The sequence below is a fragment of the Eulemur rufifrons genome, chromosome 30 (genome assembly GCF_041146395.1).
Source record: "Eulemur rufifrons isolate Redbay chromosome 30, OSU_ERuf_1, whole genome shotgun sequence".
Classification (NCBI taxonomy): Eukaryota; Metazoa; Chordata; class Mammalia; order Primates; family Lemuridae; genus Eulemur; species Eulemur rufifrons.
Genome location: NC_091012.1, coordinates 56423587 through 56443826, shown reverse-complemented (window position 1 = coordinate 56443826; position 20240 = coordinate 56423587). Strand labels below are relative to the sequence as shown.

Genomic DNA, 20240 nt, shown 5'->3' with positions numbered 1-20240 from the left:
CAATATACCAGTTTCCATTCAATGTCACTTATTTGGCAGAGAAAGTCTTTTCTCATACTTACTGAGTGTTCACTCTTTTATAAACACAGGGTAAGAGCTATGTATGAATGAGAGCTCTATGGCCAGACTGCTTTGATTTGACTCTGGGCTCTACCATTTGCTGAATTATGTATAAATATGGGCAAGAAGCTTAACCCAGTTTCCTCATCTGTAATACAGGGATAATAATGTACCTTCTGGTTTCCTCATCTGTAATGCAGGTATAATAATAGAACATATCTCAAAATGTGGTTGTGAAGACTAGATGAGATAATGTGGATAAGGCATTTATAACACTGCCTGACATATGGTAAGCACTTATTAAGAATAAACATTATTAAGAATAAACATCAACTGTCATCCAATTCCAAACTTTCCAACTCTCCCATCACAATCTAGTCATCCTTGAAGTAGAAATAAGAAGTCACAACAGTGAGAAAAAAATAATTTAAGGACTCTTTCCTTATAATATTTCATATAACTAAGAATGCATATAAATAAATCTGTATTGTGATGCTATGATTTCAGGAAAATACTTATGGTCGAAAGCCTGGCTACTCAAAGTGAGGTCTAAGCACCAGCAGGCATGCATAGATATTATCAAGGGGCCTGTTAGAAATGCAGGACCCACAACACACCCAAAGAATCAGAATCTGAATTTTAACAAGATCCCCAGGTGATTCCTCCTGTATATTGAAGTTTAAGAACCACTGCTTTTGGCCGGGCGCGGTGGCTCACGCCTGTAATCCTAGCACTCTGGGAGGCCGAGGAGGGTGGACCGCTCAAGGTCAGGAGATCGAGACCAGCCTGAGCAAGAGCGAGACCCCGTCTCTACTAAAAAATAGAAAGAAATTATATGGACAACTAAAAATATATATAGAAAAAATTAGCCGGGCATAGTGGCGCATGCCTGTAGTCCCAGCTACTCGGGAGGTTGAGGCAGGAGGATCGCTTGAGCCCAGGAGTTTGAGGTTGCTGTGAGCTAGGCTGATGCCATGGCACTCACTCTAGCCCGGGCAACAAAGTGAGACTCTGCCTCAAAAAAAAAAAAAAAAAAAAAAGAACCACTGCTTTCAAGAACAAGACCAAAAGCTTATAAAGTAATAAAATATACATAGTAAGGTACTATTTAGAAATATAGACTACACAGCCAAACCAAATGCAATCTTTTGCTACTAAAAAGGATTAGAAACATAATAAAAGCCAAAATTTATTCTTTAAAAATTGTTTCCTTACCTAATGTTAAGGTATGTTAACATCTGCAGGTTTTTAATGGCTTCAGGAATGGTCTTGATGCAATTATGATATAAATTTAATGTTTCAAGGGGTGCAAATAACCAGACCTCAGAAGGAATTTCTGTAAAACGATTTCTGGAAAGATCTGAAAAAAAAGTGTTTTAGTGTCAAACATACGCCTATATCTATGGTAATTAACAGAACTATTTTCATACTTGCTGAATCACTTAGAATCTAAGCAACTATTTAAAATATTATAAAATATTCTCTACCAATATCTTGAAGGCAGAAAACATCATTTAGAAACATATTCATAGAATATATGTTTGTTAACCAAATGTACTTGATACGCTTCAATATCTCTAAAATCCAAATATGCTATTTATCTTCTAAAATATCAATGAGGAATTCACTCTGATCTTTAAAACCAAACATACAAAAAAACCTCCCATGATCCCACAACCCGCTTCACCTACCTCTTCCTCCTTTACAGCCAAACTTACATAAATATACAACACAATTAAATTTCTTACTTACCGTGGACTTCTCAACTCATTACAATTTGGTTTCTACTCACTCTCATGTCCATCAAGGTTACCAAAAGCCTCCATATCAATAATCACTCCATCCATCTAGAAACATTCTCTTCTCTTGGCTTGGAAGATTGTACTTCTGGATCTCTTCCTATTATCTCTCTGGCTACTTCTTTATTTTTTTGCTAGATTCCCCTCTACTTGTATCATAACTGTTGGTGTTCCAAAGGGCTATGGCAAAAGGTACTCTTTCCTTCTTAAGATATACACTCTATCCAGCCTGAGCAAGAGCGAGACCCCGTCTCTACTAAAAATAGAAAGAAATTATCTGGCCAACTAAAATATATATAGAAAAAATTAGCCAGGCATGGTGGCGCATGCCTGTAGTCCCAGCTACTCGGGAGGCTGAGGCAGTAGGATCGCTTAAGCCCAGGAGTTTGAGGTTGCTGTGAGCTAGGCTGATGCCATGGCACTCACTCTAGCCCGGGCAACAAAGTGACACTCTGTCTCCAAAAAAAAAAAAAAAAAAAAAAAGATATACACTCTACTGGGTGATTTTATCCCATCCTACGGCCAAATTATATTTATTTACTGACAAATTGCAAATTAAGGTTATGTCTAAACACCTATGTTCTGATCTTCAGGACTTCCTCTTGATGTCTCTCAGGAACCTCAGACTCTACAAGCATAAAACCTGAACTAAAGATCTTTTTCTACACTCCAATTTCTCTCATCTCAGACAATGTCACCAACATGCTCCTGGTGAGTTGCTCAAGCCAGAAACCTGGCATTCATCTTTGAATCCTTCTTTTCCTAAATTATTCCAAGTACATACAAATATACTTCCATTCATTTAAGGTTTCACAAAATAAAATTATGGAATTATTATGACCATTATTCTCCTATTAAAGGTTTATTTGTTAAATGAGATATTGAAAAGTACTTAGGACATCATGCGGCAGGTTGAAAAACAAGTACCCTAAATGAGCATATCTCAACCTGAGCACTATGGACATTTTGGGCTGGATAACTGTTGTCAGGGGCTATACTGGGCAATGCAGGATATTTAGCAGCATCCCTGGCATCTACCCACTAGATGTCAGTATCACCCTCTATCTGTGACAGTCAAGAAATGTCCCCCAAGGTGCATCCCCCTCACCACTGTTGAGAACCACTGCCTCAATAATTATGAATTAAGTTACCTTATCATAGAAATTTACTTTGCTTACACTAGTCCATTTTATACTTATTTGGTTAAAAACATAAGAAAGAATGTTATGTACCTCTGTCAGAGAGAACATCTAGTCCAGCTTAGCCTACTGTACCTCATTTAACATCTGGTCTGCCCTCATAAGAACACCCATCTCCTATCAATAATGCTCAACGTCCTCACTCTGAGGGATGAAACCTATTTATTTATCAATATAGTAAATTCTCTATTTAGAACATTAACAAATATATTAATATATGTGTAATATATATTCATACATATGGACAGAGAGAGAGAGAAAATGAGATTGATTCTCTTATCTAATGTAAAATTTTATAATTGACAAGAGAACATTAGTTATGATTATATAATATGAAAATTAATTTAGATTCTTCTTCCTCCCACCATAGGATTCTGAATAACTTAATAAAATGATAAAATTACTAGAAACCAAAATCTTGATGTGAAATAAAAGTTTCTCAATATTCTGGCTTACCTCCTTTAAACACCCAAGCATCTCTCAGTTCTATTGCGTGGGAAAATGAATTCACTGTTTTTAGTTTATGATGTTTCTTTTACATTTAGAGTTTTACCTAATTCTTGTAACTTAAGAATCCTGGGAGTTGAAAATTACTGCTTACAATTAATTTGAAATCCTAAAAACAAAATTATGCCCAGTTTGTTATTCTGTATAATATCTAGTATTAAGTACTAATAAATAATACAGTGGTCCCAGAGGTAGATGATGGTAGCTTGTACCAAGATTGCAAGAATAGGGATAAGAGAAAATAGATAAAATGATAGAATTTGAAATATATTTTGGAATTAGTACTTACAGGAAATAGCAAGGGACTGGCTATGTGGGAGAAATAAGAAGTAGGAATCAAGGAAGTCACCCAGGATTCAGGCCTAGGCACCTAAATGAGGTTATCTAATAAACAGTGGGGGTGGAACAGGATTCTTGTAGTTTCTGCTGCTGGGGGGGGGGGAGGTTGTTTTGTTTTTTGAAGCAGAGGTACAATCAAGGGTTCAACTTTGTGTATAAACTGAGACATCTGAAAGAGATCCCAAGGAGGGTTGTTAAATGGACATTAGACAGATGATTCTGGATCTCAGAAGTGAGTTCTGAGATGAATATATAAAACTGAAAGTTGTGGGAATATTGTTAGTACTATAAAATCGCATAAATGGAGGACATCACTTAATATCAGAGCATTGAATTAGAAAGAGATCAAGAATGGGCCATCAAGAAGGCCAGTACTTAGCAGATAGATGAGTAGAGAAAAAAAACAGTAAGCAAGACTGAAAACAATGGTCATGAGAAAACACAGTAACCATATGAAGAGATCAAAGAAATTCACAAAGTGACAGGAGAAAACACTAAACTATCAGTATTAATAACAAGAGTGATTTTAATGATTTAAATAATACCAAGATATTATTTTTAATAACTTACATATATTCTTTCCCATCCAAAAAGAAGATTATTTAGTTAAATTACAAAGTAATATTACAATCTCCCTTAGGGAACTTAATTAAATCTCCATTCATAGACAATTTTCTGGATGAGTTCATATATTTATTTAGTAAACACCACTTAAAATTACAATAATTATTATCCTAATTTAATGGAATTAAATTAAATAAAGCATAATAAAGTCAAAATTAAAACTCAAGCTATTATAAAGTCTCTAATTAAGGAAATCTAATTCTTGAATATTTCCGATTTTAAATAGGTATAAATATCCTTTCTAAAGCATTGGATAAACAGAATAAGAATGCCAAAAGAAAATACAACCATGGAAGGAAAGGTGGAAAATAACACAAAACCATTTGTTTCTTAATTTCTTGAACTATCTTATACTAACAGCATCTCATATTTTTCCTCAAAAAAGTAAAAATTAACTTTTATACAGATATAATGGATAAAATTTAAACTGATTTAAAATTTTTATCTTGTGATATAATTAATAAAGGAGCTTTTATAACATTAAAAATCATTTAATTAATATGTACATGGGGCAACTAGCTAGAATAATATGACTAAATTATAATGAACATATATTCAAGAAATACACACAAAATTGGTATTTTAATAGAGTTTGTCAACAGAAAAGAAACCAAACTCTGTAAAATAATTTTAAAGAGATTTATTCTGAGCCAAATTTGAGGATCATGACCCGGAACCACGCCCAAGAGGCCTTAAGCAAGTGGACTCGCTGTGGCTGGGTTACAGTTTGGTTTTATACATTTCAGGGAGACAGGGGATACAGGTAAAGTCATAAATCAATACATGGGACTCATACATTGGTTTGGCCCGAAAAGGTGGGCCATCTTGAAGTGGGGGCTTACAGGTTATAGGTGGGTTTAAAGATTCTTTGGCTTGTAATTGGTTAAAGACATGAAGCTTTGTCTAAAGGCTTTGGAATTTTTTAACATAGTTGCTGTTTGTCAGAGATAAGCCACTGGACATAGATTTGTTGTGTAAATTGAGGGCCTGTAGGTTTGTCTTGCATACCCTTACCCCTGTTAATGGGTTACAAAGGATGTCCCCAAGAAGGGAGGGGGGCATGACGAGGCATGTCTGACCTCCCTCCTCCTGGCAGGCAATTTAGTTTTAGAATATTCCTTTGGCCACGAGGGGGCCCATTCAGTCAGCCGGTGGGGGAGGTGAGCCTTAAAATTCTTAGTTCACAAGTTCCAGGAAAAAAGAAGTTTCCATCTAAAGATGGGAAAACCAGCTGCTAATTTACTCCCTGTTGGGAGATTCATTTCACAATAGTTTAAAATCTACCTTCTCAGGGGATATGCAGGACTTGAGAAAAGACAATTACAAAGATGGTTCAACTTTTTCACACACAAAAAGATTAAAACTTGTTATTTATCTTCCTATAGTGAGCTGAATGGTAGCCCTCAAAGATATCAGGTCCTAATTCCTGGAACCTGTTAGTGTTACCTTATATGGTAAAGCTTTTGCAGATGTAATTAAGGATCTTGCAATGAGGAGATTATCCAGGTGGGCTCAAAATGCCATCACATGTATCCATATAAGAGGAAGGGAAGGGGAAATTAGACACATTGGGGAGAGGGCCACATGAAAAGGGAGGCACCCTTTGCAGTAATGTGGCCAGGAATGCCAGCAGCCACCAGAAGCTGGAAGAAGCAAAGAATGGATTCTCTCCTAGAGCCTCCAGAAGGGTTATGGCCCTGCCAAAACCTTGATTTTAGCCCCATAAAATTCATTTTGGCTTCTAGTCTTCAGAGCTGTGAGAGACTAAATTTCTGTTGTTTAAACCATTAAGCTTGTAGTAATTTGTTACAGCAGCCATGGGAAATATACCAAAATAATAGTTTATCAGAATTAATGAGAGAATGCCTGTACAATGTGTAAAAATAGCTGTTTTTTTTTTCTTGTGCACTAAGATGATACCTCAGTTAATTAGTATCCTTAGGGATAAGCACCTTTATAACTACAGAACTCTTTCTGTCTCATTTTTAATCATAAATTATATCAAGCAGTATTGGCAGTAAATCAACAGTAGATATTAATAGATCGCTGTGTACTGTTTCCTGCCTTCCTTCAAGATACTCCTTATAAAACTGCTGGGAGCCTGTTAGAGACATTAATAATGTTAAACAATGTGATCTAAATTATGTTCTGTATCACTTTTGAGCTTCAAAAATCAAAGAAACTTAAGGAAGGGGAGGACAGAAGTCAGACAGAATGGAAATCTGTTTGCTGTCTCCTAAACTGCAGCCCCAAGAGCCACAGATGTGTCTATCTCCTGCCCAGTGCAATTCTTGGCCCATTGGCTAGCATTTTTGCCGAAGTATAGAAAATGACATTCAGAAATTATACTATTATACTATACTAATTACACTAATTACAGTTTTATCTTATTCGGTGTACAAATGAGTATGGGAGTTTTTTTCACAAATTGTTAAAACTTAAGTTTAGGTGCTATTTAATAACATAGATTACCACAGTCCCTCTTATTTAAAAAATCCTGGATAATATTTGAAAGCCTAACACATTTTTACCTCTGGTAAAAATTTAGGACCAGGTAGACCCTAAATGCCATCACACGTTTCCTTATAAGAGGAAGGCAGAGGGAAATGAGACACATTAAGGAGAGGGCCATGCGATTTTTATCTCTGGTAAAATTTTTAATAATGAAGTATGTTCTTGGAACACATCTTCATCATTAATAGAGATATCACCATAGAATTTTCTGCTTAAAAGAACATGAGGGTTAATGGAGAAATAATTTGAAATCAGAACCCGAAATTCACACCAACAATAACCTAAGCGGTATTGAGGCAACTACATACACACACATATCCCCCATATGCTAGATCAGAATGCCATGTACTTTGCATAGATTATTTCTAATCCTTCTAACAACTTTGTGAGGTAGCTACTGTTCCTCATTATACATATGAAGCAAAGACAGATTGAATACCATGCCCACTGCTAAAAAAAAAAAAATACTAGTAATAACTGACAGCGCTGGGGTTCCAAACTCAAGATGTGACTTCACAGCCCATGTTCTATGTGTGATTTTCCACTCCTCTAACACTACTATGATCTCTTGTTCTACATTTAAAATATTCTGTCCCGTTGGAACCACAAACCAGGGTCAGAGGAATTCCAAATCTCTTAACCACATCCACATATATACCCAAGATTGCTTCTTGAAATAGGAAGCAAAACATAAATCTTACTTCAAATTCCAATTTTGGGTTCAGAAAATAACGAACACCATTATAACGGCCTCAGCTATTCCTAATTTACCAATTCAGAATGGTTTCATCTGAGTCAACATACAGCTTTCCTGGCTCCTTAAAGAGATGGGCCCTTATTAATTTTTCAATATTTTTAACCAGTTCAATAAACAAGGATTAAAGAAAATTATTTAGGCCGGGCGCGGTGGCTCACGCCTATAATCCTAGCACTCTGGGAGGCCGAGGCAGGAGGATCGCTCAAGGTCAGGAGTTTGAGACCAGCCTGAGCAAGAGCAAGACCCTGTCTCTACTAAAAATAGAAAGAAATTATCTGGCCAACTAAAAATATATAGAAAACATTAGCTGGGCATGGTGGCGCATGCCTGTAGTCCCAGCTACTCAGGAGGCTGAGGCAGTAGGATCGCTTAAGCCCAGGAGTTTGACATTGCTGTGAGCTAGGCTGACGCCTCGGCACTCTAGCCCCGGCAATAGAGCGAGACTCTGTCTCAAAAAAAAAAAAAAAAAAAGAAAGAAAGAAAATTATTTAAACAAGTTTCATCCAAAAGGGGATAACATCTCACAGGCAAAAACCAGTGTGCTGAGTGCCTGTCAAAAACTTTGAAGGGTCTGAGATTTTACCCTGCTTGTAAACCACCATGGTAGCCTAACACTGTTGCATGTGTGCTAGCACAAGACATGAGACTCCTGTGTGAGAGACAAAGAACTTTATTACTCACAGCACAGCAAGTGGCACAAGCAACATATTTGTGTCAGTTCCCCTTACCCGCTAAATCTCGTGGAGGTGACATAGATGGGCCCAGACGGATGCATGCACACATAGTACATCACATTATAGGAGAGGAACCTTAGCTGAGAAACTCAAATGTTTTATAAATAGTAAGCATGCCTGTCCTTTGTTCTAAAGGAGAGATTATTTTACAGGACAATAAGCATGACTGTCCTTTGCCCTGGTGAGAGACACTCTCTCTCATTCTCCTGCGGATGCAAGCAAATCTGCCCTTTGTTTTGGAGGGAGGCACTATGTCTATCTTGTAGGGCTGTTAAGTGTACAAACAGCCTTGAAAAGACAGTCTAGGGCAGTTAGTACCTCACTTACAAGATGTACAAAAACATGAACTCATGGAGAATTGTCTCCGAAAAGTACCATTCTTTTTCCAGCAGGCCTTAGAAGTTGCAGCCTAACCACAGAGAATATACAAGATAAAATATTTAAGTATCTTAAGTGTGGGGAGCGGTCTAGGCCTCCTAGTGTATCCGCCCAGGACATGCGTAGTCAGGCCCTCCACCTATCCCTGTGGGACACGCTTGTGGGACACACCTATCTGAGGCTATAAAAGCAGCTTGCATTTCCTGTTCGAGGTCTCTCGCCATGTAACTGTTGTAGGTGCCTCATTAAACTACTGCTGGAAGAACTCCAACTGGTCGTGTCGTACTTGCTGGCAACTGCGGCGCGACAAGTGGTGCCGAAACCCGGGAACTCTTGCACCAGGCGGAGACGACCTCATTAGAGGTGAGTTCAGAACCACAGTAGTTGAGGTAGGGTCGGACCCCCCCCCCTGAGAGTGCTTTGATATGGGAAATTCCCCGAGCGCCCAGCTGCTCCGTGCTCTACAGGAGCTTTTGGCTGCACGAGAGTTGAAAATCCCCGAGCGTGTCTTACGGCATTTTATGCAGGAAGTAGATCGTGTGGCACCATGGTTTCTCCACTCGGGCTCTTTCACCGTTCCGAGCTGGGATAAATTAGAGAAGGACCTTCGCTGTGCCCGTGCTACTGGGCTCCTTCGAGAGTGCGTCCTTCCTATTTGGGCATTGGTGCGCACCTGCCTAGAGGACTCTCCTTGTAGTATTCAAGTGCAGCAGGGGCAGCAGGCTCTGAGTGACTATCAAGATAGCATGTCAGAAAGGGATAAGGGTGGTCCGGACCGGCCGGGGCGTTCGAGAACCCGGTCGGAAGAAAAGCGGGGAGCCGCCCGCAAGGGAGGGCGCTCAGGAAGGCGACGGGGACGCCCGTTGCCCGGCCCGTTATCTAGAGAGGACGTGGCTTGTAAAATGGCCGCCCTCCGTCTGTCTTCTTCCTCTTCTTTGTCCCGCTCTTCTTCCTCGTCTCGCGAGAGGGAGGCGGAGCTTTCTCCGGCTGATAAGGCGGACTTGGAGGAGGCGGTGACGGCGTATGAGGCGGAGCGTTATCGCCCGCCTCCGTATGCCTCCGCCCCTCCCCCACCAGTTGATGGCGGGGGAGGTACATCTTTCATGTCCGACCGGGTTCGGAGAAAAGTCAGCCAGTGCTTTCCTATACTTCCCGGGCCTTTCAACAATTTTGCCGCCGTCTCGGCGTTACCCATCGCACTGGCTTGCCCTATAACCCCCAGGCCCAGGGCATTGTAGAACGCGCCCATGGCACAATCAAAGTCTACTTACAAAAACAAAAGGGGGAGGCTGGGGCTTTGGGCGGTGGTAGGTCTCCCAAATCTGCCCTATCTCTTACTCTATATACTTTAAATTTTTTGCTGCTGGATGATCGTGGTCGCTCGGCGGCAGATCGCCATGTGGATCCTGGCCCCCCCCTTTCCGAGCGGGTGATGTGGAAAGATGTGCTTTGTAATCAATGGAAAGGACCGGATCTGATTCTCAGCAGATCCAGGGGAGCTGTTTGTGTTTTTCCACAGGACGCCCCGGACCCTATCTGGGTTCCGACACGCCTCACGCGACGCCTCAGTCATCCTGCTGCTTCCTCGCCGGCTCCTGACGACGATGCTGTTGTGGCGGATTCTGCTTTCCCTGACCATGACCCTCCTCGCCCTGGGAGTGCTGTCCAGGGCGAAACGTCGTTGGGCCATCCTGCCTGTATTCCCGAGACCCCTGCCGGTGTCTCATGATTCGCAGATATTCCCCCGGTTCTTTATTACCAATGCTTCCCTAGGACTTCCCTACCTCCCGTGGTCCAACGAGTCTGGAGCGGTTCCCGGCAATGAATCCTATATCCTTGCTGGGTCCTTGTGCTTTACTACCATTATCCCGACTAACGGCAACCTGTCCTGTATACTTCTTGCCAACCAGACGGGTGCTTGGGTGGACCGGCCGCGTCCCCGCAATGGGACCTTTGCTAATGGGACTTTTGTGACAGGGATGTGGCCTGCGTTACACAAAACTGTGAACATTTGAGACCCCTGCGTCAGGCGCTCAGTTTTCCAACGTGACCTTCGGTCCCACGCCTGTTTGTCTCTGGCCTCCATTCATCTGGATTGTGGCCCGCCTGGAAAACCATACGGCCACCCTTAACTGCTCAACTGTAAACTGCACGTATACACGTTGCTGGAATGCCTCAGAACACAGGATGGCCGTGGTTGCACGCATGCCCCGGTACGTCCCCTGGCCGGTTGACGCACCGGATTCGTTGGTTCTCTTTCGACATCGTAGGGACTCTGGCGTGACAGCTCTTGTCTTTGCTATTGCAGCGGCCTCCGCTGCGGCCCTTACCGCCGCTTCGATCGCGGCGGCGGGCGCCGTACAAACGGCACAGGTCCTAAATAACCTGTCAGCAACGGTAGCAACTGCCTTGGACACACAAAGCTCTATCAACTCACACCTGGCGGGAGGGATTATGCTCCTAAATCAACGTGTGGACTTGGTTCAAGAACAGGTGGACAGTTTGGTACAGCTCGCCCAGCTTGGTTGCGAGCGACGACTGCCGGGATTGTGTATTACTTCGATCCCATATTCTAACCTTTCCCAGGCGGCCAATCTCTCTAAAGAGCTTTCTCGGCTGTTACAGGGCTCTTGGTCTGCCAATTTCTCCAAGCTAGCCACTCAGTTACAACTAGAAATCACCCATATTAATTCTACCCGGTTAGATCCTATGCTTACTGATGGCCTCCTCCCCACCTTTTTGTCGCTTCTACACGGGGTTCGGGAATGGGCAGGTCTTGGATCCCTGGGCCTGCTGGGATGTCTTGCTTTTGGCCTAGTGTTCTGGATGCTCATGCGTGTCCGTTGGCAGCAACAAAGGGATCGAGTGGTCATGGCTCAAGCCTTTGCTGCCCTTCATGAGGGCTCTCCTCCTGGAGTGTGGATAAGCATGTTACATACGGACGGCAACTACCGCTTTTCCCCTTGACAGCATGGCGTGGCCCTTGCACCCCGAGGGCTTGTCCCCATTGCACCGGGAAGGGCGCGCGACCCCTGTTTTGTGGTCAGCCCTTGCACCTTCATGAGCTCTCGCTCATTGCACTGAAGAGTGGTGACCATACGCCCCTTGGTGAACTGTGACCCTAGATCCGGACTGGGGCTTCCGTTCACCATGAGGCAAAAACAAAAGGGGGAGCTGTGGGGAGCGGTCTAGGCCTCCTAGTGTATCCGCCCAGGACATGCGTAGTCAGGCCCTCCACCTATCCCTGTGGGACACGCTTGTGGGACACACCTATCCGAGGCTATAAAAGCAGCTTGCATTTCCTGTTCGAGGTCTCTCGCCATGTAACTGTTGTAGGTGCCTCATTAAACTACTGCTGGAAGAACTCCAACTGGTCGTGTCGTACTTGCTGGCAACTGCGGCGCGACACTTAAGTATCAAATTCTCTGTGGTTCTGCACTTAATAGAGTCTGGGATAGAGGCGGGCAAATCCTGATCCTCACCTTCTAAGCCTCATTCTCCATATTCCCCAAGTAAGCATTCTGACTTGACTCACAGCCTTTATCATTCACACGATAAATTCCATTAAGCATTAACTATGAATTAGGCATTAGATATAAGAGTATATAAAAAGCTCAGATACCAACCCTAGGCCATAACAATTCTTGTTCCACTCCAGCACCACTAATACCTGCTTAGATAATAACACTTCAGTGAAAGAATGCAAAAGAATCACCTCCACTTAGTTCTACTAAAATTGTAATTTCTACAAAGCTCTTGTGGCTGGACCAATACCACATCATCATCGGGGTATGTTTCAAAGTTCACACAAATCTTATGCATTAAAAAGGGAGGGATAACTATTATATAGCAAATGAGCACTAGACTAGATCTGAATTGCATTTCAGTAATTCCTCTGATTGCTACTTATAAATCATTGCCAAAATCATTTAATTCCTCACTATTTCAGAGCTATTGGAAATGAGTATTCTGTGACAACCTAACAGCCCTAGAAGAAATAGCAATAGAAATGAAGGGAAAATTATCAACTCGTACATAATGATAATGTTTACAAAGATGCAAATAAAATGATGGAAATTAGACCACTATATTCATTTCTTATAATATGGAAAATACATACCAGAATTGTGTCTTCAGGAAAGTGCATAAAATCAACCAACTTAGATACTTATTTCCTAACATGAAAATGAAAAACATTTTACCTGCTGCTTCATAAGTGCTATTATTCAAATGTGAGCAGTTATAGTATGTAAAGTCTGATTAATATGCTCTCAAATATTAATGCTTCCTTATCTATTTTTCAATCTAAAAGAACTATTAGGACTAGAAACAAAAGCAGCAAGAAAACAGGAGGCACCACAGCTGTCTGTCGATGTAAGAATGAAGAGTGTCTTTGAAGTATTAGATTCTCTGATGTTGGATGGAGCCTAATAGGAAATGACAACCCTATGGCTCTGGCATCTGCTTTCAACAGATGCACTTTGCAAAGACAGGTGATTTCTTGATTCAGTATTCCCTAGAAGGGTGTTGTGCTGTCATTCAGGACAAGATAATGAACAGTCAATAACACTGAGACTTTGCTGAATGAGTAAAACGCATGGGTCACAGAATTTCTAAGCTATTCCATGATGAATTAAAATATTAACCATAAGTACAGTGGAGAGAAAAGAAACTTGTAAGTATCGTAAAAAAATAATGAAAAATGTTTTAAAGCCAACAAATATGAGAAACAACAAAAAAGTAGATCTCACTGACCTGCAGCAACCAATAATGGAAGGTTCATTTTGAGCACAGGCACTTTGACAAGCAAGGGTGCAAACAAAAACAGATGCTGCAAGGAGAAACCACAGCTGCTAACCAGAGAGCAGATTACATGCATGCTCAGTGAGAAAAGGACTGTGAGTCATGCAACAATTAAGCCACGTGGAAGGACAAGACTTTATTTAAAAGTGGGGAGGGACTGATCTACCCAGAGTTGTCTGTAGGAAATTCTAGCAAATTTTTCAGTTTCACTAAGAAATAATCACTAATTAATCAGCATAATGGCATTCAAACATCAAAGTGATGTTTAAGAATGGCACTATACTTCTAATCCTTATAAAATTTATTACATTATAAATCTGGCATTTCAAATCAATGTATTAATATCATTTATTAAATTGTTCTTGAATAACTTTATTTTCAAAAGACAAATATTATAGCCTCATCACATAACTTTTATAAAATAAAATCCAGATGTAGGAAAAAGATAAACATGAAAATGAACCATTAAAAAAACTAGAAAAACATTTTAGTGAATGGTCACCTAATATTAGAATGGGGAAAGACTTTTAAAGTATCAAATAAAGAAAAGAATTCACACATGAAAGATTTCTAGGTTTAGCTACATAAAAAGAAAATTCAGTTTATCAAAAAGCAAAATGGTACCAACAACCCACAGATAAAGCCTCAGCCAAGCACATAAACAGATTCAAAAATGAAAACTCTCAATGACCAAGACTCATACATTCAACCTCACTGTAATCAAAACAAATGTAGGTGGCTCACGCCTGTAATCCTAGCACTCTGGGAGGCCGAGGCGGGTGGATCGCTCAAGGTCAGGAGTTCGAGACCAGCCTGAGCAAGAGTGAGACCCCGTCTCTACTAAAAATAGAAAGAAATTATATAGACAACTAAAATATATATATACAAAAAATTAGCCGGGCATGGTGGCGCATGCCTGTAGTCCCAGCTACTCGGGAGGCTGAGGCAGTAGGATCGCTTAAGCCCAGGAGTTTGAGGTTGCTGTGAGCTAGACTGACGCCACGGCACTCACTCTAGCCCGGGCAACAGAGAGAGACTCTGTCTCAAAGAAAAAAAAAAAAAAAAAAAAACAAATGTAAAGATTAAGCTATCATAATTCATCCATTAAATTTAAAGGTTTTTAAAGAGATTACTGAGTGTTGGCAAGGCTATTTTGAATCGAGCACTTCCATATACCATTGATGGGAATACAAAATGAGGTTAACTTTCCTAGAACACTATTTGGCAATATGAATCAAGGTCCTTAAAACCGTTCATACCCATTGATACAAGAATTCAATCCGTAGCAATTTTTGAAACCAAACAGAGATACACAAAAAATTATACATATTTCAGGATTATTTAAAATAGTAAAAAATTAGAAACAATTTAAATGTCCCACAATAGGGTAAAAGCTAAATAAAATATGGCATACCCTTAAAATGGAATACCTTGTGGCCTTTAAAAATCATAGACTTGATTCCTTAGTATGAAAATATGCTCACAGGGTAATAACTAGGGCATTTAGAATACAAAACTATATATACAGCATGAACCAATTGTTTCCTTTACAATTGTGCATTTTATACATTCTTACATAAACTTATAAAGATCTACAGGTATGTGCAAGGGGATGTGTGTTGGGGGTATGAAGGAAATATAATAAAATATTAATATTTATTCAAGGTTGGTGGAATGAGGAGTGATCTGTATTTTCTTCTCTGTGCTTCTATTTTCCAAATTTTCTAGAATAAGCAAGTATTGCTTTTGTTATAAGAAAAACATAATAGTATACTATTTTAAGGGTAGTATATTTCACAAGGCAAATTGAATTCTAACCACATATATCCCATTCATAAAAATAATATATGCAGACAATTATAGGCTAACTTTAAGTTGGTATTATATATAATAATTTTATTTTTATGGGGGTACAACTTGGTCTGCTACCAAACATCTATCACTGTGTTATGTCACATTATATTGCCATTTTACTATATATCATCCTTTAAAAGTATAATAACTTTTAATGTCAAAATCATACTTTTATAAATTATTTTTCCTAAAGCAAAAAAACTATAATATCTGAATTGTTATAATTAGACTGATTAAGGGAGTTAGTAATAGCCAAACATGTCATCTTGACTGTCTCTAGTACATCTGCATTGATGAATGATTAATTTGACTTTGATGGCCTTTCTGCCTAGCAGGTCAAGGTCAACAAGCCACTAAAAACAAGTGGATCTGTTTATACAGTATACTTTTTATTTGCATGAATTAAAAGGTACCTTAGTATGTTTCCACTGCATAAGAATAGAAAGTTTAATGTAGTAAGAGAAAGGTCTCTACCAAACTGACTCCCCAGGATACCCATGGCAGACTTCCGATTCCAACACAAAAATAATCCTTGAGGGGACCAAGAGCAAGCTGCCATGCTAAACAAAACTAACTGCTTTATCATTGATTTATCCAGATTAAGACTAATCTTACAGTTGCATACTGTGCCCTAAAAATAATACTGTATTTAGAGAACAGGGACCAAGCTAATTTAAGCTGTTTAACAGCAAAGCACTAAATATTGGATCTTGAAATTAAAAGCAATTTACAGTAAATTGACTAATTACAAAGTAATGACAAATTCCACAAACTAGTCCCCCAAAAATCCTATTAGTTTATGTTAAATGGTCAAACAGCCCCTACACAGCAACTTGGAGGCAGCTGCCAGTGAGACCAAATGGATTCAGATAGTTTATTACTAACACAGACAAAGAAAGCATGATCAGCACGGTATCAGCTCCCCACGTCCCAAGTCCTACAGGACAAAACCAAACTGGAGGGAGAAAATGAAAGACAACATCCACAGTGGGTTGCTCTGTTGTTGAGGAGTCAACTCTAGACTGCATCTATGCGATTTCATATTTGCAGCTGTACCTGAAGGAAAAGTCCCATGCCTACCAGAATGAAGGAGAGAAAAAACTACCTTGGGGCAGCCTCCCACAAGATAGGGAGGTAGATAAGATATGGCCTTGTGACAGCTCCTCATAAGTCTGTCTATCTTGGCATGTACCAGGGAGGATCAGAATATTCCCCCAAGACTTGAGTCAGACTGTGGTTGAGCCTTGCCTAAGCGGCCTACGTGGAGACATGCAAAGATCACTAAGGCATCATGGTGGAGACATTTTCCTACAGTTTATAGTCACACAACTAGTATAAGAAGTTAGTATATAAAATTGTCATGATCTTTCTGATAATTTTAAGTTTAAAAATTTGGCAAAGATCTACTATTACCTATTGTAGAGAGGCACAGGATTGAACCAAATACTATAGGGAATTTATATATAGGATACATTACCTGTCCTAAAGGAGTTTAAATTCCTCTGGGGATAAGCCAAGAGCACAATTGCACCTGGTTGTGTATTCATATTAAAGAATAACTTATGTTTGTTGGCCATTAGTCTATTTTCTTTTCAAAAGTTTCTGTTCATGTCCTTTGCCCACTTTTTAATGGGGTTGTTTGATCTTTTCTTGCTGATTTGCCTGAGCTCTTTATAGATTCTAATTATCAGCCGTTTATCAGATGTGTAGCATGCAAATATTTTCTCCCATTCTGTAGGTTGTCTATTCACTCTAATGATTGTTTCCTTGGCTGTGCAGAAGCTTTTTAATTTGATCATGTCCAATTTATTTATTTTTGTTGTTACTGTGATTGCTTTTGGGGTCTTCCTCAGAAATTCTTTGCCTAGGCCAATGTCTAATCATCAGGGAAATGCAAATCAAAACCAGTGAGATATCACTTAACTCCAGTGAGAATACCTTTTATCAAAAAGTCCCAAAACAACAAGTGTTGGTATGGACGTAGAGAGACAGTAACACTCATACACTGCTGGTGGGACTGTAAACTAGTACAATCTCTATGGAAAATAGTATGGAGATACCTCAAAGAACTAAAAGTAGAACTACCATTTAATCTAGCAATCCCACTACTAGGTATTTACCCAAAAGAAAGGAAGACATTCTATAAAAAAAGATATCTGATATCTGCACTAAAATGTTTATAGCAGCACAATTCACAATTGCAAAGATGTGGAAACAACCCAAGTGCCCATCAATACATGAGTGGATTAATAAAATGTGGCATATGTATACCATGGAGTACTACTCAGCCATAAAAAAATGGTGAACTAATACCTCTTGTATTATCCTGGATGGAACTGGAGCCCATTCTTCTAAGTGAAGTAGCACAAGAATGGGAAAACAAACACCACATGTACTCACCATTAAATTGGTACTAACTGATCAACACTTATGTGCACATATGGAAGTAATATTCATCAGGGATCGGGAGGAGGGGAAGGGTAAATTCACACCTAACGGGTTCAGTACGCGCCGTCTTGGTGATGGGCATGCTTGTAGCTTTGACCTGGGTGGTGCAAAGGCAATTTCTGTGACCAAAACATTTGCACCCCTGTAATATTCTGAAACAAATAAATAAATAAACAATAATTGAAACATCTAACAATAAAGGAATAGCTAAATAAATTATGGTATATCCATAAAATGCACTATTAGGCATTCCTTAAAAATCATGTTTAAAATATTCTTCTTCAGTAGAACAGTGGCATAAGGAAAACTCTTTCAGAAAGAACAGTTTGGAAGAAGAGTATACAATAAACTATAATTGGAAGTCTTTTAAGGCAACAATATTACATAGATAAATGTGAGAAAATTTAATCATCAGGTGATGAGGTTTTTACAAGAGAAAAAGCAGTCAACATGTGGAGCTGTTGTTTGGGAGAGCCTTTAAGCTCTGGTCCTACTAAAATGATAAACTTTGCTATGGTAGTAGATCCATCATCTTAACTTTGCCCATGGCAAACTGGAGGACAATAGACAGTAAGAAGAGAAAATTAGACCAAGACATGCTAAAACACAATTTTAAACAATTTAGAGCTACACTACTTGGAAAACTCCTAAACCTAATTATAAAATGTCCATTTATCTCCCAATTTTTCCTGGACTTCATCTACAAATAAGATTTCAAGATAGAATTTGTTAAAAGACATAATCCTCAAAACATTTTATAATCTAATATTTTCAATGTCAGATTTATTTAATGTCATAAACATTACTTACAAATCAATTTTATTAAATAGTTAATCTAAATATTTAAAAGCAGTCAGTTATTCTAAAATAAAAACATATCCAAAGGTGTAACATAAGAACATATAAAAAACTAATTTCCAAAGTATTAAGGTTTAATAACCATATCTCTGCTTATGAAGCAATAAGCTATTATTTCTTTTTTCTTTCTAATACTTTTTTCATTTTTTTAAATAATATAACAAAACGATAAAAACAAAAATCAGGAAAACAATGAGAAGTTCAATCTGACTGGAGAACAGGGTACATATATGAGAAGTAGTGGAAAACCTACAGGAAAAGCAAAGAGACAAATTTTGGAGGGGCCTAAAAAGACACCCAGAGTAAGAAGGAGGCTTAATTGAACAAATTGTGTTAAACAACTACTATGTGCCATACAGTGTACTAGCTGTTGGAGTAGCAACAGAGTCACTACACTCAAAGAACTCTAAAACCAATAAAAAGAGAAATGTAAACAAATAACATATTTGATTTTATAATGCATATTTCCTTCTAATGCTAATGTTTCTGAAATCCACGTATGTGTTTACTGTGGTAGTATTTATTTTTTTCAGAACAGTTATTAAATTGATGGTTCATGCTACAATGGAGTAAATATATTCATTGCAGTAAAGGACCACAGCTGCCATAATAGAGGTATGGAGTAATCACTGTATGTAGAGGGTGAAGGGAAAGGAGAAAGATGAAGAAAGGCCTGATCTGAGACATATAGGATCAACAGGAGTTCACAAGGTGGAAAAAAGGGAGAAGGACATTAATAGCAGAGGAAAACAACGAAGGCATGGAAGAGCATGATACTTACAAGGAACAGCATGTGGCTTGATAGGTTGGAATATGGAGTTTGGAGGCAGGATGAGATTAAACTGAAGCACAGGTGGCCAGGAATGCAAGGTGGGTTCATCTTGTATTCAAAACCAAACAATGTAATATACTACCTTAATGCAGTAAAGGACAAAAACCATATGATCATCTCAATATAACAGAAAAAGCATTTGACAAAATGCAACACCCTTTTATGACACAAACCGTTTTAAAACTAGATATGAAAGAAAATTTCTTCAACCTGATAAAGACCATCTACTAAAAAACCAGAACTAGCATCATATTTAATGGTGAAAGACTGAATGTCTTTCCCCTAAATTCAGTAACACGACAAGAATGTCCACTCTCACCACATCTACGCAACATTGCACTAGAAGTTCTAACCAGGACAATTAGGCAAAAAAATAAATAAATAAAAGGCATCCAGATTCAAAAGGAAGAAGCAAAACTATCTCTATTTGCAAATGATATGACATAGGAAATCCTAAAAAATCCATTAAGAAGCTATAATAAATAGAATAAACAGACCAAGAAAGGTTGAAGGATACAATATCACTGTATAAAA

At 39.1% G+C, this 20240-nt stretch overlaps 1 protein-coding gene across 2 annotated transcripts in view; it reads right to left on the bottom strand.

Annotated features, from left to right (window-relative positions):
* Positions 1-20240, bottom strand: part of LRCH2 (leucine rich repeats and calponin homology domain containing 2) — a 111962-nt gene that overhangs the window by 79750 nt on the left and 11972 nt on the right. For both annotated transcript variants that reach the window (XM_069463502.1, XM_069463503.1), the window contains exon 2: positions 1276-1420. In XM_069463502.1, the coding sequence (XP_069319603.1) occupies positions 1276-1420 (145 nt within the window). The remainder of the gene's footprint in view (positions 1-1275; positions 1421-20240) is intronic.